At 36.9% G+C, this 19,227-nt stretch overlaps 1 protein-coding gene across 4 annotated transcripts in view; it reads left to right on the top strand.

The window, feature by feature from the left end:
- Positions 1 to 1,093: 1,093 nt before the first annotated feature.
- The window catches only part of OPA1 (OPA1 mitochondrial dynamin like GTPase), a 267,989-nt gene continuing 249,855 nt past the window's right edge, over positions 1,094 to 19,227 (top strand). For 2 of the 4 annotated variants that reach the window (XM_053710216.1, XM_053710214.1), the window contains exons 1-6: positions 1,094 to 1,215; positions 2,599 to 2,911; positions 13,709 to 13,805; positions 14,032 to 14,139; positions 15,312 to 15,365; positions 16,667 to 16,740. In XM_053710216.1, the coding sequence (XP_053566191.1) occupies positions 1,199 to 1,215; positions 2,599 to 2,911; positions 13,709 to 13,805; positions 14,032 to 14,139; positions 15,312 to 15,365; positions 16,667 to 16,740 (663 nt within the window). In that variant the 5' untranslated portion in view covers positions 1,094 to 1,198. The remainder of the gene's footprint in view (positions 1,216 to 2,598; positions 2,912 to 13,708; positions 13,806 to 14,031; positions 14,140 to 15,311; positions 15,366 to 16,666; positions 16,741 to 19,227) is intronic. The other 2 variants (XM_053710217.1, XM_053710215.1) reach the window with 1 other exon arrangement.

Here is a 19,227-nt window from a genome sequence, read left to right as displayed (position 1 = left end):
TATATATATATATATATATATATATATATATATATATATATATATATATACCAGACATCCCAACCTGCAAAAACTAATTTCAGTGAGGTGGCTTCACCCACTACTGTGCCGCCTCCCTCCCTCCCTCCCAGTTATATATAGGACACCTTGAAACCCTAAATAAGATAGAGACTTATCATTAAAGTAACTTCCCACTAAAAGCACATTAAAAAAAGTAGCTTTATTGCACAACCAGATACAACAAACCTATTTTCCAGTGATCATACGCTTGTTGAATGCTTAAATATTTTAGAATACGAAGTTTAATTTCGTGCAGTAAATAAGGTAGCATTTGTGTTTTATTTTATTAACATCAGTGGGGGCTTTTTTGTTACTGATGCATGCTTTGAGGGTTCTATAACGTCGCCCCAACTAAAGGCATTCCTTAAAGAAACACTTTTCCGGATTTGGGCCACATTGGATCATGGTACTTGGAGTTTCAGGGAGATTACATTCCATTTGCATTTTGCTGGCATCAGGGAGCAGCTATTACAATCAGGGAGAGTTGGGATGTCTGATATACACATATATATATAAATTTGATTTCATAATTAAATTTGAGGCTGCGAGAAGCCACGCCCCAAACCACGCCCCTCCACCCCCATTTAGAAAAGAAAGTGTCCAGGAATCTTCTGGGCAAAAGGTGACAACCCTAGTCCTCAGTAGTAGATTGTGAGCCAATAAATGGTGTGTTGCATTGTTAGTGTAAAGCATAAAGCTCCAAATGTATAAACAATAAGTAAGCTGAGTGTTTGAAATATTGTACTAATGTTTATAAACAGAGCTGAAGCAAACCTGCTGTCGGGGGAAAGTCTACGGGGGATAAAAGTGACTTTTGTATCCCAAATTAAAATATAGCCCCTCTTTGGTTTAGAACACTTAAATAAGATTTTTACCTTCGATATAAAACTGCAAACTCAACTACCATAGTCCATGACACACAAATGACTAAAAGCAGCATTTAGCTCACTGTGTTACTGGTTGCGGAACGTTTCTGCCACGGATCTTGTACAGTGACTCAAGTTCCCAGTCGGACAAGCTGGTACAGCCGGTCTTGTGGAGCTTCCCGGAAGTGCGGCGAGTGACAGCTGCGGGGTGCCCTTGTTTAGCAGTGAGGCTGTATGCTAGGGGGTGCAGTACTTCTCCCCAGTGCCACAGGATGTTGCGGGCCGCCCGGTGGGTGTCTCTGATGGATGGTTTCTGTTTTTGGATGGGAGAAGAGGATAACCCTTGTAATGATGTCCTTACTTTTGCTTAATGTCACATAGAATGAGACAGCTTTCGTTTTATGTCTCTGTAATATATAAATTGATAACTGCGCCTTATTAAAATGACAACTTAATGTATATAATGTAAAACTAGGTAATGTTAAGAAAGCGCAGAAATTGAAATGGTTAAAATATGTTTACATCAAAATGACTAAATAAAATATTTTTTAAAGTTTTTTTGTAACTTGCTGTAAATACAAAGTAATCATTCTACTGATACTAGAACGGTAACTGCTGCATATTTGTTTTACCGTAGCTAGACTAAAAAAAGAAAAGTTTTCTCAGCAAAGTAAAATTAAATGACAACACTAATGAATACATTTTTTTGACGCAATAATGAAGTCTTATTTTTTCTATAAACATTTTGTAATGGTTCTATTACATGCATAAGAAATGTGTGTCTGATACACACTATTTTAAAGTAATTTTTGTTTTCCACATTCCTTCTATTACAAATAGTCCAAAAAAGCCAGAGTTAAATTTAAGCACTTTGGCAATCACTGTATATAAAATTTGAAGTTACACTGTCAAAAAAATTCTCTGTTCTGTCATGTTGCAAAAGTATCGCAGAGCTTTATTTTTTGAAAAATTGATGTTTTTGTGCTAAATACATTTTGTTTATGTTGGAGTTGACCATGTGAACCAATGAGTGAGTCCCAAGACTTAGGGCCCAATGATTAAAAACTCGCTGCCATGGAAAGAAATCACACATTGTAACATAGGAGTCTTTCTCTTTTATATACATAACTCTTTATACTCAGTTAAACAGCCCTCAATGTAAAGTTTGTGTTTATAAAATTCTTTTAGATACCTCGCTGCATTGACAAGACCTCTTAGATCATCTCACCTGAGAGAACTTTAGATCTTTAAGCCCTTAGTCTCTCTTTCTGTCTCTCTTATCTGTGCATTAACAGTCCAAATTAATCGGCTTCTGTAATTTTAATTGTTACCTTTCCAAATAGACATCCTATTCTCTGAACCCATGGGGCTTAATTTGGACATATTTAACATAAATTAATTTTTATTGTAATGCCTAAATTCATATTTATTTTAGAAAATGTATTTAAGAAAGACTTACCCTCTACAATGTGCAGTTTTATGCAGAGATTTCCGTATATGTCAAAATTGTAATATTTATGTAATATGTTTCACACTTATCTGATGCTTGTGAATTCAAATACAAACCAAATCAACAAATTTTAATTACATATGAATTGCTATATTTAGTCTGAAATATGCATTGAAGTTGAATTTGTGAAAAATGTATACTTTATTTTATTTGTTCCCATAGCGTTGTTTGCAGAAATTTGGTAAATAAGCGTTCTGTCCAAGAAACAAAATTTCCACTGCATAATCTGCATTTCCGAAGACATCACCATCATTTTTTGCCAAGCTTTAGATGTCGAAGACCTTTACCAAGAACTTCACCATTATGTTACTCCACATTGTCTCGCCTTCCACCACAAAGAAGCAGACTTTTGCCTGTGAGCTATGGATACCAGACTCAGCGACACTTTTGGGTTGCAAGACTGGCATCTAGGCTGTTGAAACTTCGTTATCTTGTTTTAGGCTCTGCTGTTGGTGGAGGATACACAGCAAAAAAGGTACACTCTTTAATAAATTTTGTTAGTGTGACTTTACAAAATAAATTTGTTACATTTGTTTAAATTATTTAGAAACGAAAAAGAAAATAAGCATCCCCTAGTCACACTTAAATCACTATTACAAAATTCCCTCTACTATATATACACTACAGAACGGGTAAAGAATAAAACTTAGAGATACTAAATCCAACATTTTTCTTTAATGATTCAGGTAGAGAATGCAATTTTAAGCAACTTTCTAATTTACTCAGATTATCAATTTTTCTTTGTTCTCTTGCTATCTTTATTTAAAATGCAGGAATGTAAAGCTTAGGGGCAAGCCCATTTTGGTTCAGAACCTAGGTTATAATTGCTTATTAGTTGGCTGAATTTTGTCACCAATAAGCAATCGCTATCCAGGGTGTTGAACCTAAAATGGTTGTTTAAAAGTTTAGTTGTTTAAAATTGCATGCTCTGTCTGAATCATGAAAGGAAAAAAAATAGGTTTAGTATCCCTTTAACATTTTTAATGAATAAAATTTTAAAAAATTATGAGTGCAATAAAAGCATTAGTAAAATTTCAGTGCAACTCCTGATGATTGGTGGATAACAATCTTGTTTATATAAAGTAAGAAGTCAGTACAAACAGGGGGACTTTCCATTGGAACACGTGAGGCAACTGCAAAAAGTCCCCTAAACAAAACGTTGTTTGGTGACTGTTAAGTCTCTAAGGGCCAAAGGAATTGGCTACTATCTATTCTATTGCCAAACAACTGCACCTATTATTTATAAAACACTTGGTGTCCCCATACTAAGTTTCGATTAAACAATGAAAGAAATGAAAATTATTTGAAAAATCAAGGTTCATATTCCTCAGAGCAACCAGGCTCCATATTACATTCACCAGGAGATAGCACCGAAATGCCTGACGTACGTTTTCGTAAATGTTTTTTCAAAGGCCTTCCTTTTGGCTCTTTGGGGGTTAACTGTTACCAAATAGCTTTGTGATTAGTGATCTTTGCAGTTGCCTCACATGCTCCAATGGGGATAGTCACCCTGTCTGTACTAGCTTCTTACTTTATAATAATAATAATAATAATTTGCGATTTATATAGTGCTTTTCTCCCTGTGAGACTCAAAGCACTTTACAAATATACCAACATAAGACATAAAAGTTAGGAGTTTCTGAAGGTCAGATAAGCGGGCTAAATGCCTGATGGAAGAGGTGGGTCTTTAGCTTTTTTTTTTAAAGTCTGTAAGGATGGAGCCTCTCTGTGCACGGTAAAGAGTCCCAGAAAGTAGGGGCAGCGTGGCTGAATGCGCTGGAGCCTGAGTTTGTCCTTATTCTTGGCACTGAGAGGAGGGATGTGTTGGCTGACCTAAGTGAGCGGGATGGGATGTAGGGTATCAGGCTTTGAAGGTCAGCAGGCCAATTTTAAAATATGTTCGCCATTTAATTGGAAGCCAACGCAGGGAGTGGAGAACAGGTGTTATGTGGCAGAAGCGAGTTTGATTGGTCAGTAGTCTGGCTGCTGCGTTTTGTACCGTCTGACAATGATGGAGTTCTTTTTTTGGGAGGCCCAATTAATGTGCATTGCAGTAATCTAGCCTAGAGGATACAAATGCATGGATTAATGTTGGCATATCATCCGGTGGAATTAAGTGTTGTATCCTGGCTATGTTTTTTAGATGAAAGTAGGCAGATTTTATTACGGAGGAAATCTGCTGTTTAAAAGATAGTCCAGCGTCAATCAGCACTCTGAGGTTTCGTACCTTTGCTGAACTAACAAGTTCAGAGCCTCCAAGCTCCAGGCCAGTTGGGTGATCATGGGATATTTTTGATGCCCGGGGTCCCCTCACCAAGAGTAACTCTGTTTTGTCCGGGTTCACTTTGAGACAGCTAGCATTCATCCATTCTATGAGGTCTGTTAAGAAACTGTTTATACGGCATGCTGGGTCTGTAGTATCTGGAGCAAAGGAGAAGTAGAGTTTTGTGTCATCAGCGTAACAATGGTACCTTAGGCCATGTTGGTTAATGATGTCCCTCAGTGGTATTAAGTAAATTCCGAATAGCATGGGAGACAGGATGAATCCTTGTTGAACTCCGCAGGCCAGTTCTGTTGGTGCTGATGAGCTTGATCCTGATATTACTCTCTGTGATCTACCAGCGAGGAAAGATTTAAACCAGTTAAGGACTGTGCCTCCTGGACCACAGATGTGCTGCAAGCGCTCTATTAGAATCCTATGGTCAATGGTGTCAAATGCAGCTGAGAGATCCAGGAGGATTAGAATGAGTAATCACCTTTGTCTCTTGCCATGAGGAGATCATTTAGCACACAGACTAGCGCTGTTTTAGTGCTGTGGCGGCATCTGAAGCCTGACTGGAGAGGATTGAATATGTTCAGGCGTGATAGATGGGCTTCAAGTTGAGTTGCCACTAATTTTTCAATTTTAGTGTGATAAAAATTAAGATTTTTTTTCTGAGTTATCTTGGATTGATATTTATTTAGATGTTTGGTAAGAGCGGCTTTATCCTCTGGACCATGTGTTCTGCGCCACTTTTTCTCGAGCTTACGTCCTGTTCTTTTAATTTCTTTGATGGAGCTATCAAACCACGGTGCATTGTTGTGGGCTTTGACAGTGCGTATGCGAGTTGGTGCCATGCTTTCTAGGGTGTCTCTCATGATTTTGTTGTAGAGTCGGACTAAGGAGCTGGGGTCTTCGCAGGTGCCCATTAGTTCACTTAGATCCATATGTGATGCTACATCCAGTGGTGTCACCTTTTTTAATGAGCGGTGTTTGACCAGGTTCTGAGGCTGGTGTCTGGTTGATAGTGATACAATGGAGAAGTGAATGGAGTGGTGTTCTGACCAGGTAACTGGGTTTACAGTTACTGGTGACACTTCTAGTCCAGACTGCAACACTAGATCAAGTGTATGATCTTTTCTGTGGGTGGGAGTGGTGACGATTTGTGTAAAACCGAGTGTACTCATCAAGCTGAGGAGATCCTGCCCAATCAGGGATAGGGTGATGTCTATCCAAGTGTTGAAGTCTCCTAATATAAGCCATCTGGGGTGTTCAAGGAATAAGCCAGCCAAAAGGTCTGGGAGTTCCTGAAGAAATCTCTTCCTATTTCCTGGTGTTCTGTATATTAGCAGTATTCGGAAACCTCTCTCTTTTGAGAGGCTGGCAGCTGCGCATTCAAAAGATTGGGTTTTGTGGTCTGATATTGGTCTGGGATTTAAGGATGTTTTCCCACAGATTATAAGTCCGCCTCCCTTGCGATCTTGTCTCGGGCGGTGGAACACCGTGTAATTTGTCTGGAATAGCTGCCTCTAGAATAGGCCCTGCATTTTCATCTAACCATGATTTTAATTTGCATGTTTCAATAAGGTCGGCAATAATAGCTGTTTTGTTCTTTATTGATCTGGCATTGCATAGGATTGCTCTGATAGGACAGTCTTGGGATTTTCCTCCACGACAGCCCCTGTCGGTCCATTTGAAAATGCTGAGTGATTTTAGGGTAGCCACTAGTGAGGGACAGAGTGCCGCGGCCGCTTTTTGGGGTCTTGGGGAGTGCAGATGTGAGGGCGTATAGGTGGTCATTTCCTCTGCGGTGAAGGGGTTATGAGCGCTATTGTTATACACCAATCATCAGAGGTTGCACTTAGATTTTACTTATCTTTTATTGCGCTCATATATTTTTAAACTTTAATTTTTATTCTTTACCCGTTCTGTAGTGTATATATACTGGAGGAAATTCTGTATTAGGGATTTAAGTGAGCCTAGGGGATGCTTCTTTCCTTTCTTTTTGGTTTCTACATAATTATTTTTGCATCCGGCACTGCCCTTTCGATATCCTAATTGTTGTGGTCATCCATGAATTTATAGTTGCTTGTCTTGTCCGTTTCCTTATCCCTTGTTACCTCTCATTCCTTTTCCCGTATTTTATACATTTGTTTAAAGAAATATATAGTATAATAAAGTATCTGGTTTAAAGTTTTTAACTAAAAGATAAGCTATGATTCTATAGCTGTAATACTAGAAAAAGCATCTTAAACAATGATGCAGTATATGGAGAATATAAATATAGTAAGTAGAAAATGTGATTCCTATCCCAAGCAGCCTACTGCCTATAGTAATATCTGAAAAGCCATGATCCTTAGGTTCGTAACATATATGAAAGCACCTATACCTTATTAGTTTATATGTTCGAGTCCATTCCTTATGCTTCAGCTGTTACATTTTAAAAACTACATCCTATTTCATATGCAAATGTTAATTTGAACATACTGTGATTTATTGTATATGTAAAATTTTATGTTTGTGCTTTTCTTGTGATTGTAACAGAGGTTAAACAGACAGTTTAAAGGGACAGTAAACATTTTGTAATTGTAAGGCATTGCTGTTGTGCTGCTATAGAATAATATAGCTAAGTCTTAACATTTTTTAAACATATTAAACCTTTCAAGACAGGGTAAATTTGTCTACATCAGAAGAACGTTCCGATGTAGACAAATTTACCCTGTCATGAAAGGGTTAATATGTTTAAAAAATGTTAAGACTTGGCTATGTTGTTATATAGCAGTGCATGCAATCAGACCTTGATCACATCTAGGATTCGCCGTTGGCTTCAGGACAGCCAAACGGCTAGGACGTTCTATTCCATCCTAATGGTGCTAAAGCCCAGCGCAATTAGGACAGAATAGAATGCTATAACGGCATTTAAAGGTTAACATCCTTTTTACTGTGATTATTTTTTAATAGCCAAACTCCACCAACTATTTGCTTTAACCCCTTAACGACCGAGGATGTACAAGGTACGTCCTACAAAAACGGTTGTTAAAAGGATAGTCTAGTCCAAAAAAAACTTTCATGATTCAGATAGGGCATGTAATTTTAAACATTTTTCCAATTTACTTGTATCACCAATTTTTCTTTGTTCTCTTGGTATTCTTAGTTGAAAGCTTAACCTAGGAGGTTCATATGCTAACTTCTTAGACCTTGAAGGCCGCCTCTTAAGAATGCATTTTAACAGGTTTTTCATCACTAGAGGGTGTTAGTTCATGTTTTTCATATAGATAACACTGTGCTCGTGCACGTGAAGTTACCTGGGAGCCATCACTGATTGGCTAAACTGCAAGTCTGTCAAAGAACTGAAATAAAGGGGCAGTCTGCAGAGGCTTAGATACAATATAATCACAGAGGTAAAAAATATATAAATATAACTGTGTTGGTTATGCAAAACTAGGGAATGGGTAAAAAAAGGAATTATCTATCTTTTAAAACAATAACAATTCTGGTGTAGACTGTCCCTCTAACGACCAAGGACGTACCTTTTTATGTCCTCAAGTAATCTGAGCACTGAAAGTGATCGAGATCGCTTCCAGCCGCTCTAACAGTATTGCATCGATGCCTCGATGTTGAGGCATCCTGAAATACTGTTCCCGACTGCCGGGTCCCGGATTGGGTAAAAAAGGGATTATCTATCTTTTAAAACAATAACAATTCTGGTGTAGACTGTCCCTTTAGTGAACAAGGACGTACCTTTTTTATGTCCTCAAGTAATCTGAGCGCTGAAAGCGATCGAGATAGCTTCCAGCCGCTCTAACAGTATTGCAGCTATGCCTCGATGTCAAGGCATCCTGAAATACTGTTCCCGACTGCCGGGTCCCGGATTGATCACTCCCCACGAGTGATCACTTCCGGTTTTGCTCCATGTGGAGCCAGGCAGTCTAGCAGAGCATCGGAAGCGATTGAAAAGGCTTCCGATGCTCTGCTTGTGCACTGAGTAAGTAGTAAAAATAATTAAAAAATTTTTTTTTTAATATAAAAGCTCCATATAGCCCCCCCTCCCCCACACCCATGTGGCTTCAAATATGGTGATGCCTAGTGCATGATGGGGCTTCTGGGGGTGTCCCTAGCCTGCCTCATAATAAAGATTTAAATATTGACTCTGATCAGTGTGGATCTCCCTCCCTCTCCTCACTTGCGTTTTTGTGGGAGAGAGAGATCTGTGTTTAGGAGAGAGAGATTTATCTAATATATTTGTTAAAAATTGTGAGACTCAAAGGTTTTTTTCAGAGCCATTAACCCCTAGCTTCCAGTGATCACTATAAATCACTGGCAGTAGCACAGCTGCACTTTTTTGCTGTCTGTGCATTTGTTTTAGGGGTTAATTTGTTTTTAGTAATTTTTTTTGTGAGACCCAAAGGCTCTTTTCAGAGTCACTTAGTTAATTTTATTTTGGTGTTTTGACCCTGCCATATGCTCAGATACATCATTAGATACAGTCTCAACTGATAGTGATATATCTGTGGCTGCTAGCCCCCCTGCCAGAAGGAGACTTGTTGCTCCAGCTGGCACTGCTGCTGAGGAGTGGGTAGTGCCTCATCACCAGAGGCTAGAAATCCCACCCTTCACTGCAACTCCAGGCATCAATATGGATGTTGCAGGATTTAGCCCCCAACAGTTTATGGAGGTGTTTCTGGGCAATGATGTATTGGGGAACATTGTCGCCCAAACTAATTTATATGCCCATCGCATCAGTTCCGTTCTTCAAAGCCTGACTCATATTTGGCATAGCAGCAATGGGCCCCCATCGATGTGCCAGAATTTAAAACAATTCTGGGCATTGACTATGCTGATGGGCATCTTAAAGAAATCCTCCATTCGCTCCTACTGGAGTAGTAGCCCCATCTGCTCTACCCCCATTTTCTCCCAGAGTATGTCGAGGAAGAGGTATGAAATGATTCTACATTTCATGCACTTCAGCGACAACAGCCTGTGCCCTCCAAGGGAGCATCCCCAATTTGACAGGCTGTATAAAACCCACCCCCTGATTACCCACTTTGCTGCCAGGTTTGCAGAGGCTTATACACCTGGAAGGAATATATGCGTGGGTGAATCCCTGATGAAGTATAAGGGAAGGCTGGGATTCAAGCAGTATATTCCTTCTAAAAGCTCCAGGTATGGGGCAAAGGTGTATAAGCTCTGTGAGAGCGAGACTGGGTATACTCGGGCCCTCCGGGTGTACGAGGGAAAGGATATCCACTTTGACAGAACATATGGGAACCAGTGGCAAGATTGCCTGGGACCTGATATTACCCCTGATGAACAAAGGGTACCACTTGTATTTAGATAATTTCTATAAAAGTGTCCTTTTGTTCGAGCTACTGTATTGCTTTGATACAGTAACTTGTGGTACAATTAAAAAGAACCGCGCAGGTTTCCTAGAACAACTTCCACGCACCCCGCCATGAAGGGGGGAAATCTCAGCTCTGCGCCAAAAGGAGCTGTTGGCAGTTAAGTACAGAGACAAGAAGATGTGTACCTTCTTACCACGATCCACAATGGGAGGACTGTGGAGGTCTCTGTACGTGGCAGAGCTGAGAGCACAATGAAGCCAGTGGGCATCAAGGCTTATAACCGGCATATGGGTGGGGTTGATCTGGCAGATCAGCTGCTGCAGCCCTACCTAATTATGCGGAAGACAAGGGCCTCAACTTCTGAAATATATGCACGTTCATGGCGAGCAAATAAATTGGGGTATGTGAAAAGGCCCCCCAAAAGAAGATAGGCAAAGATATGTTAAAGGGACAGTCAACACCAGAATTTTTGTTGTTTAAAAAGATAGATAATCCCTTTATTACCCATTCCCCAGTTTTGCAAAACCAACACTGTTATATTAATACACTTTTTACTTCTGTGACTAACTTGTATCTAAGCATCTTCTGACCGCCCCTAATCACATGACTTTTAGTTATTATCTATTGACTTGCATTTTAGCCAATTAGTGCAGTGTCTGCCACTAGCTACAAGCGTGATCACAATGCTATCTATATGGCCTACATGAGCTTGCTCTCCCCTGCTGTGAAAAGTAAATAAAATAGAGGCGGTCTTCAAGGGCTTAGAAATTATCATATGTGCCTTCCTAGGTTTGCTTTCAACTAGAATACCAAGAGAACAAAGCAAAATTGTTGATAAAAGTACATTGTAAAGTTGTTTAAAATCACATGCCCTATTTGAAAAATGAAAGTTTTTTTTTTGGACTTGACTGTCCCTTTAAATTTGAAAAAAATCAAACACATGTCAGAAGTTTGGCATTGCAAACCCCAAACAACCTAACAAACCTATGCATAGGTGGTATCACTGTACTCAGGAGATCTTGCTGAACAAATATGGGGGTGTTCTTTGGCAGTAACATATAACAGGAATTGAGAATCCATGCCTAAAGTACAATGTGTATGAAAAATAACACAAAAAAAAAGTTTGACAAAGACTGCTGGTTGAATTAGTGCATGGAAAGTGTTAAAGGGCCACTAAACCCAAAATCTTTCTTTCATGATTCAGAAAAAGAATACAAATTTAAACAACATTACAATTTACTTCTATTATTTATTTTGCTTCATTTTTTAGATATCCTTAGTTGAAGAAAAAGCAATGCACATGGTGAGCCAATCACACAAGGCTTCTATGTGCAGCAACCAATCAGCAGCTACTGCGCATATCTAGATATGCTTTTCAGCAAAGAATATCATGAGAATAAAACAAATTAGATAATAGAAGTAAATTTGAAAGATGTTTAGAATTGCATTCTCTTTCTAAATCAAGAAAGAAAAAATGTGGGTTTCATGTCCCTTTAAAATACCAGCTTTTAAAATAGCCTAGGGTGTCTACTTTTCAAAAATATATGGTTTGATGGGGTAAATTACATTGGCTGGCTTCAGAAATGTCCAAAATAGGACATGGGTGCATGCATGATGACAGATCTGAAAATTCCAAGTTGGAAAACTGGAATGCACCCCCTAAAAATTAGGCCTTTTAGCCCCCAGAGAACCCGACACACCTATACATGGGTGATATCACTGTACTCAGGAGATGTTGCTGAACACATATTGGGGTGTTATTTGGCAGTAACCCTTAACGTTCTTAGTACATATATTCTTGAATTGCTATTTTGTCAAAAAATCACCTCTTTTTTTCCTTCCCAAACTTTGGCATAGATTGGTGGTAAAATGGTTGCATGAAAAGAGTAAAAATACCCCAAGTTAATACCTTAGGTTGTCTTCTTTTAAAAAAATATATACATGTAAAGGGTTATTCAGGGATTCCTGACAGATATCAGTGTTACAATGTAACTATCGCTAATTTTGAAAAAAAAAATTGGTTTGGAAATAGGAAAGTGCTACTTGTACTTATTGCCCTATAACTTGCAAATAACATGTAAACATTGGGTATTTCTACACTCAGGACAAAATTAAGAAACTATTTAACATGGGTGGTTTTTGGTGATTGTAGATGTGTAACAGATTTTGGGGGTCAAAGTTAGTAAAAGTGTGGGTTTTTTTTTTCCCCATTTTTTTCATCATATTTTATAGTAAATTATAAGATATGATGAAAATAATGGTATCTTTAGAAAGTCCATTTAATAGAGAGAAAAAAATGGTATATAATATGTGTGAGTAATTGAGTAAGAGGAAAATTACAGCTAAACCAACACAGCAGAAATGTAAAAAATATCCCTGGTCCCAAACATTAAGAAAATTGAAAAATGGTCTGGTCACTAAAGGGTTAATTCGAGGAGCCAATCTGACCTTTCGTCTGCAGACAACAAGACCAGCAGCTGTCATAATTTTTGTATAAAGCAAATTGATTTGGAGTTATCTGATAAATCCAATTTGCAACATATATGTAGCAAAGTTAGCCTTGATAAGTCAGCAGGCGCAATTTCATGTCATAAGAATTAGAAATTGGTCAATTTTTAGAGCTAAATTAAACAGACAAAATAAGTAATAAGAATATATTGCAAAGTTGTTTCATTAATCATAACTAAAAATCACATATATATAAATCTCAAGGTGTTTACTGTCTCATTAAGTCGCACACCCTTCAGGGTCAACTAAGGCTCCAAATTAGGGTACAAGCATATGATTATGACCTCACCACTGGCGTTGCAATACGCTGGGTCAGGTGTGCATTTTTTACTTTTTGCATTTAACCCCTTACCATTTTATTTTTGCACTAAAATGACCCAAAAGTAATAAAAATGTTATGTTGTATATCATTATATTACATTGTTTTGCACTAAACCAATTTAGAATTGCCCAGAAGTCACATTTTCTGAATTGCTTTATAAAATAAAGAATCATATGGATCACAAACAGCTCACCTTTTAAAATATATGTTAGTCTATAAATATGAATGAAAATACTTGTTTAATAGTATCTTGCATTTCGGTGAATGAGTATAAAATCCTTGCTATATTATTGTGTTTGTTCAAATTATTTATGAGTATAAACATTGCTACATATTCTTGAATATCTGTATAGCAAGAGTTGACATTGCCATATGCCTTACAATGAGTTATTTATAGTAATATTATTATCAACCATTGAAGCCTTCTTAAAGGGACATAAAACCTAAAAAAAATGTTGTTCATGATTTAGATTAGATATTGTCAAATATTCTTTGTTTCTTGTTATCCTTTGTTGAAAATCAGGAAGGTAGTTCAGGAGTGTGCACGTGTCTGCAGCACTATATGGCAGCAGTTTTGCAACAAAGTTCTGCATTAGCAAGAACACTATTTCCTGTCATGCAGTGCTCCAGAAATGTGCATGCTACCTATCTAGATATCTCTTCGACAAAGAATAACATGAGAACAGAGCAAATTTTATAGTAGAAGTAAATTGGAAACTTTTTTTCTTTTTTTAATTGTATTCTCGGAATCATAAAAACTTGTGTTTCATGTCCCTTTAATACAGAATTGTATACTTGAGCACTCTTTGATTTTGGATTTTCCACTTTATATTTTTTTAGACATATGATCAGTGGAAGGAAATGTTTCCTGATCTTAGTGAATACAAATGGATAGTGCCTGATTTTGTTTGGGAATTGGATGAACATATTGACTTTGGTACGTACCCTCATATTATTTTATAAGGGCATCTTGAATATGTATTCTCATGGATGCCAAAAATCACCGTACTTATGGGCAACATGTGGTTTATATGTACATTAACGGATTAACAATCATGCATATTTATATTTTGAAGAGTTTTTTCGCTTGGTAATATGCAACATGTTGTACCTGCTTTGGGGTCAGTGGCACAAACGTTTAACATGTGATTTGTTTCCTACAGATAAATTTAGCAAATCTCTCCCAGATGCAGAGGAGCTGGCAAAACTTCTTCCTGACTTTGAGAAGTTGGGGGAAAGCTTTAGTTTACTGAAGGGATGGTTCTCATCAGGTGAGATAAATCTAACTTGCTGCATTCTTTTTCTGTTGATGGTTCACAAAACCTTTGGGTATATATTTATATATACTTATAATCAATCAGGCTCTTTTCATTAGAAGCAGGTAGGAAAATTGTATACTAGATGAAATACAATCTTGTCATCTACCTTGAATTGATATATTTAGATAAAAGGTGTTGTACGACGGCTATATAAATTATAAATGCTGCCTATTATCTTGCAGATGAGGTTAAATGGACATCAGAAGTTATACACAGCATTGCAAAATACCTACATGTAAAATTAATGTATAAAAAGCAATTCAAATTGGTTATTTTTTTTAGAAGAGCATGCATTGTTTTGTAGGCCCAATACACTCCCCATGAAAAGCCTCCTGAATGCTGTTTATCTTATCTTTATGTTGTGGTCAATTAAGGAAAGATAAAGACAAGCTGATGCATTTACCAACCAGTTATTGTGCAGCATGTAGGAGTGTTAGTGTCCTGCATTCTACAGCCTGCACTCTGGCCTCTCTGGTGGCAGTTGAGTTAAATTACAGGTAAAGCAGGCATAATATATACGGAAAGTGCATTACAATGTTCTTTAATTATGCATAATTAAACATTTCATGGGGAACAATATTTTGAGTTAAATGTCCATTTAAGCTATTTTTTTCTATATTGAATATGGCAGCGCGACAGTTAACATGGTAAAAACATTGTTTGCATGACAATGTACAGTTATAGCTGTTTAAATTGCTATTGGAACAAGCAGGAAGTCCCTTCTTATGGTGAACGTAATAATCAGTTGCCCTGACTAATAAGGACAACTCACACAGCTCTGCTCTTATAAGCCTCCACAGACACTTAGAAACAAAAAATTTCTTCTATTAAGCATAGGAACATACTTGTCTCAAAATACAAAAATGCAGCATGCAATACATTTTTTAATACCCTTTTTAAGATGTAATATAAAGGATTTTGACTTTGATGTCCCTTTAATATATACATAGGCATAATTGGTTCTACAAATTGTCAATGTGCAAACTAGTATTATTCCAAATATATTTATTTGCATATTTAAAATTATCTTCCTCCACAGAGAACACAAGGTTTCCTTTTTAGAGTTTGCTGACATGTTTTCACACTTCACTATATTTTCCCCTTTTTTTGCTGATTTTTCACAGGTCACTATTTGGTTAGTGAAGTCATAGGAGCATCTGATCTGCTTCTGTTGTTAGGTGTGTAAATGCCCTCTCTGTTGCCCTTAACAAAAACATTTCAAGTAATATTTTTATGATAAACATTCTATAATAATATGTTTGTCCTTTTTTTTAAGAATTATAATTTTCTTCTCTTACATGAATGTTTAAAAGGTCTAGTTTACTTGATCCTGCAAAAAAAGCCTGTCATTTTATGTCATTAAAGGGATACTAAACTCAATTTTTTTCTTTCTAATTTCTTTCTAATTTACTCCTATCAAGCATTTTTCTTCGTTCTCTTGCTATCTTTATTTAAAAAAGCAGGAATCTAAGCTTAGGAGCCGACCTATTTTTGGTTCAGCACCTGGGTACCGCTTGCTTGATTGGTGGCTAAATGTACACACCAATCAGCAAGCACTATCCAGGGTTCTGAACCAAAAATGGGATGTCTCCTAAGTTTAGATACCTGCTTTTTTAAATAAAGATAGCAAGAGAACAAAGAAACATGTATAATAAGAGTAAATTATGAAGTTGCTTAAATTGCATGCTCTATCTGAATCGTGCTAAAAAAAATGGGTTTAGTATCCCTTTTAACTGTAGTGATTGCTGTGAAAAGAATGCTTACATTGTTAGATACTGTACTGACAGTATCATAACTTGCTGAAGAGAGTCCCATGATGTGCAACAGGTTAGACCCTTTTGGTTTATAACATATGAAAACATAAAATGTATTTCTTTAAAAATGATGTTATAATAGCACTCATTGTGCATGGATGTTACTGTTTCTTCATATGTAGTATGACTATCTTTTTTAAGAATGCATAATTTGCTCTAAGGTTAAGATTCCAAATCTCACACTGCAACCGTAAAATAGGGCTGTTTTATTATTTTATAATTGGAGGGAGATATGATGATATTTCCTTTATATGCTAATGTTAATGTGTTATGCTAAAGAGATACTGATAAATGGGGTACAAGTTAAGTGACACTAACAATACATACCATAATATTTTATACTCTTTGTATGTCTAAGAACTCAGTGGCACTGCGTTTGATTCCATCTTTCCAGATTGATGAAGAACTGATAGAAATGGATACATTCTTATCAGTAGAGCAGATTTGTAGCAAGTGACTGTGGCTGTTACTTTTTCACCACATTTAACAGCATTTTTAAGCCTCTACTGTTATGCATACATTATGTAATAAACCAAAATACATTTCAAGAGAATAAATGTTATGAGATGTTTTATTAATTTCATTGTATTTATATGTGGTCTTGCAAATGTTTTCAGTTTCCTTTTAAGCAGATGTATATTTTTATTATGGTCTTTCTTTGTTAGGTTCTGGAGGGGAGACGGTCTTCAAAGCCACAGACAGCCAAGGATTTGATAGTGCTGAAAAACAGTATAAGAAGGTGAGATATCACAGACGTAAACGTATTAACTTATATTTCAGTACAATATGATTGGTACTGGGGGAAAAAAAAACCTTTCTGTGAATCATTTTACATCAGTTCTATTACGACTTTTTGATCTATAGTTTTTCCCCTCATCTTTCATGATCATTTTATTTAGGTAATAGTGCTCAGATATAAACCCACCATCTCTATGGTATTCAGTATCAAGCATTTGCAATCTGCTATTGTTTTATATGTTACATAACATTTTTATGTGCAGCCACTTAATTAGTATTGCTGGATTACTGTGGATTTTTACTTGTCTTGAGATGGTACATAACTGCTTTCCATTTAGTCAACTATGAAAAGTTAATTTTTTCATTTTTGGGAATAAGACACTGACTTTGGACCTTTTATGGAGATGTTAGCGTGCTAAACATTCAGTAACAATAAGGAAACACAGATATTGCAATGAACATTATTTGTGATTCTATACTTATTTGTAGCTAATGTAGACATATTATTCAATCGATTCAACTGTCGGCTATCCGATATCCGATAACTAAATTGACATTGAAAATAGTTTCCTAATAGCATGGTCCTGCATTATTTTTATTTCTATTTTTACAACGTGTACTGCATTGCATGTCTGCTTTGCTTCTTCTTGGTGCCTTCCTTTGTTCATTTGTTGTTCTGTTTTCTGATTTTATCTTTTATGCCATGGTACCCTATGTGCATTATTTCTAAGTTTGTCCTGCTATTGCAAAAACAAGTATATGGGCAAAACTGTTCTTAATTCCCTATAGGTGACGTGCATTCACTAGAGCCAGGAGAGGCAGGGCTTCACCTCTCATATGGGCAAAATATATATATATATATTATTGGCTTTAAAAAAAAAATTGCTATTTTTTTTTCACAGCTACATGTTGTGCAATGGAGTGGCCCTACATTACACAACATGCTGCGCCACCTACTGGATGAAAGTGGTTAAGATCATTGCATGGCCCATAAGTGCTTTTTTGAGGCAGGCCTCTTTTGGGCTGACCCAATCCAGTGATAGGCATCAGTCAGGGGAAATTATGGTTGGGGCTGAATGTTAAATCATATAAAACAAAACAAAAACGTAAAAAAAAACTACTTTTATTTATTTTGTTGCTGCCCTGTGCAGCTGCCAGCTTTGCTTCGGTGAAAAAGAGAGTTCTGTGCTTCCCCTCCAAGTGCAGTAGAATGTGCCACTGTCACTTCCTTGCAGAACAGGAAGAGATGCAGTGAGCAGTGTTTTAGCCACATTTTATTGAAGTGCCTCAACCTTAGATTTTGCTGAAAGGGATTCTGTTAGTGAAAATTATAATTTAATGAATGTGGTTTAGTGTTTTTTGTTTTTTTTACTCTTTTACAGCAGTTTTAAGGATCGTTTTTGTATTTTGTTTACTCAAACTTTATACCCACTACCTAAGCAGCTTGCCTCTGTACTCCACACTAGTTTATAGCCTCACTCTCTTTCTGAACTTCTGAACTCTCTGTAGCTCTGCAACTGTGTTTTCTCACAACATTATCTTACTATTATGCTGTTTGTATGGATGAGTTGTTATTTGACCAGAGTAAGCTAGACCAAAAGCATGGTAATGTGAAATGAAACCAAGCAGTTTAGAATGAGTTATAGCAAATATTCTCCATGACTCCTGTAGCTATAGTATTTCATTTAAACCAGTGATTCCTTAGGTGTATGTTGGACAACCCTGATGTAGACAACACATAATAATTTATTAATGCTCCCATTCATATGTGCTGTTCTGTTTCAGATATTTAAAATAGATTGTAGACTATTAGCATTTGATAATCACTTAAAATATTACTTAAAGGGACATAATACTCATATGCTAAATCACTTGAAACTGATGCAGTATAACTGTAAAAAGCTGACAGGAAAATATCACCTGAGCATCTCTATGTGAGGTAAAATATCTTCTTTTTTTACAATCTCCTCAGCTCAGCAGAGTAAGTTCTGTGTAAAAAGTTATACTCAGCTGCTCCCAGCTGCAGGTAAAAAAAATTAAAAAAATGAAGAAATGAACAGCAGCCAATCAGCATCAGCAGTGCTGAGGTCATGAACTCTTACTGTGATCTCATGAGATTTGACTTAACTCTCATGAGATTTCATAGTAAGCTTCCTTTACCTGATTGGTGAAATAATATGAGAGTGCACAATGCTCATCCCTTCTGTTGTCCTAGGACAGACACACTAAAATGCTGCTTAGAAATCCTTTACAATGGGAGGTGGCTACTGAGGAACTTTTGAGGTAAAATATCTTCCTTTTTTACATAGAGATGTTCAGGTGATATTTTCTAGACAGCTTTTTACAGCTATGCTGCATCACTTTCAAGTGTTTAAACATTTGGGTATTATAGCCCTTTAAACATTCAGTGGTGCCTCCCCCATTTCAGTGTTCCCTCTCTCCCCACTTATGTGTCTCTCTCCTCCCTCTGTCTACCTCTCTCCCCCTT

The sequence above is a fragment of the Bombina bombina genome, chromosome 4, assembly GCF_027579735.1.
Source record: "Bombina bombina isolate aBomBom1 chromosome 4, aBomBom1.pri, whole genome shotgun sequence".
NCBI classification, from domain to species: Eukaryota; Metazoa; Chordata; class Amphibia; order Anura; family Bombinatoridae; genus Bombina; species Bombina bombina.
The sequence above is the reverse complement of the archived record's forward strand: the minus strand, read 5'-3'. Positions and strand labels throughout refer to the sequence as shown.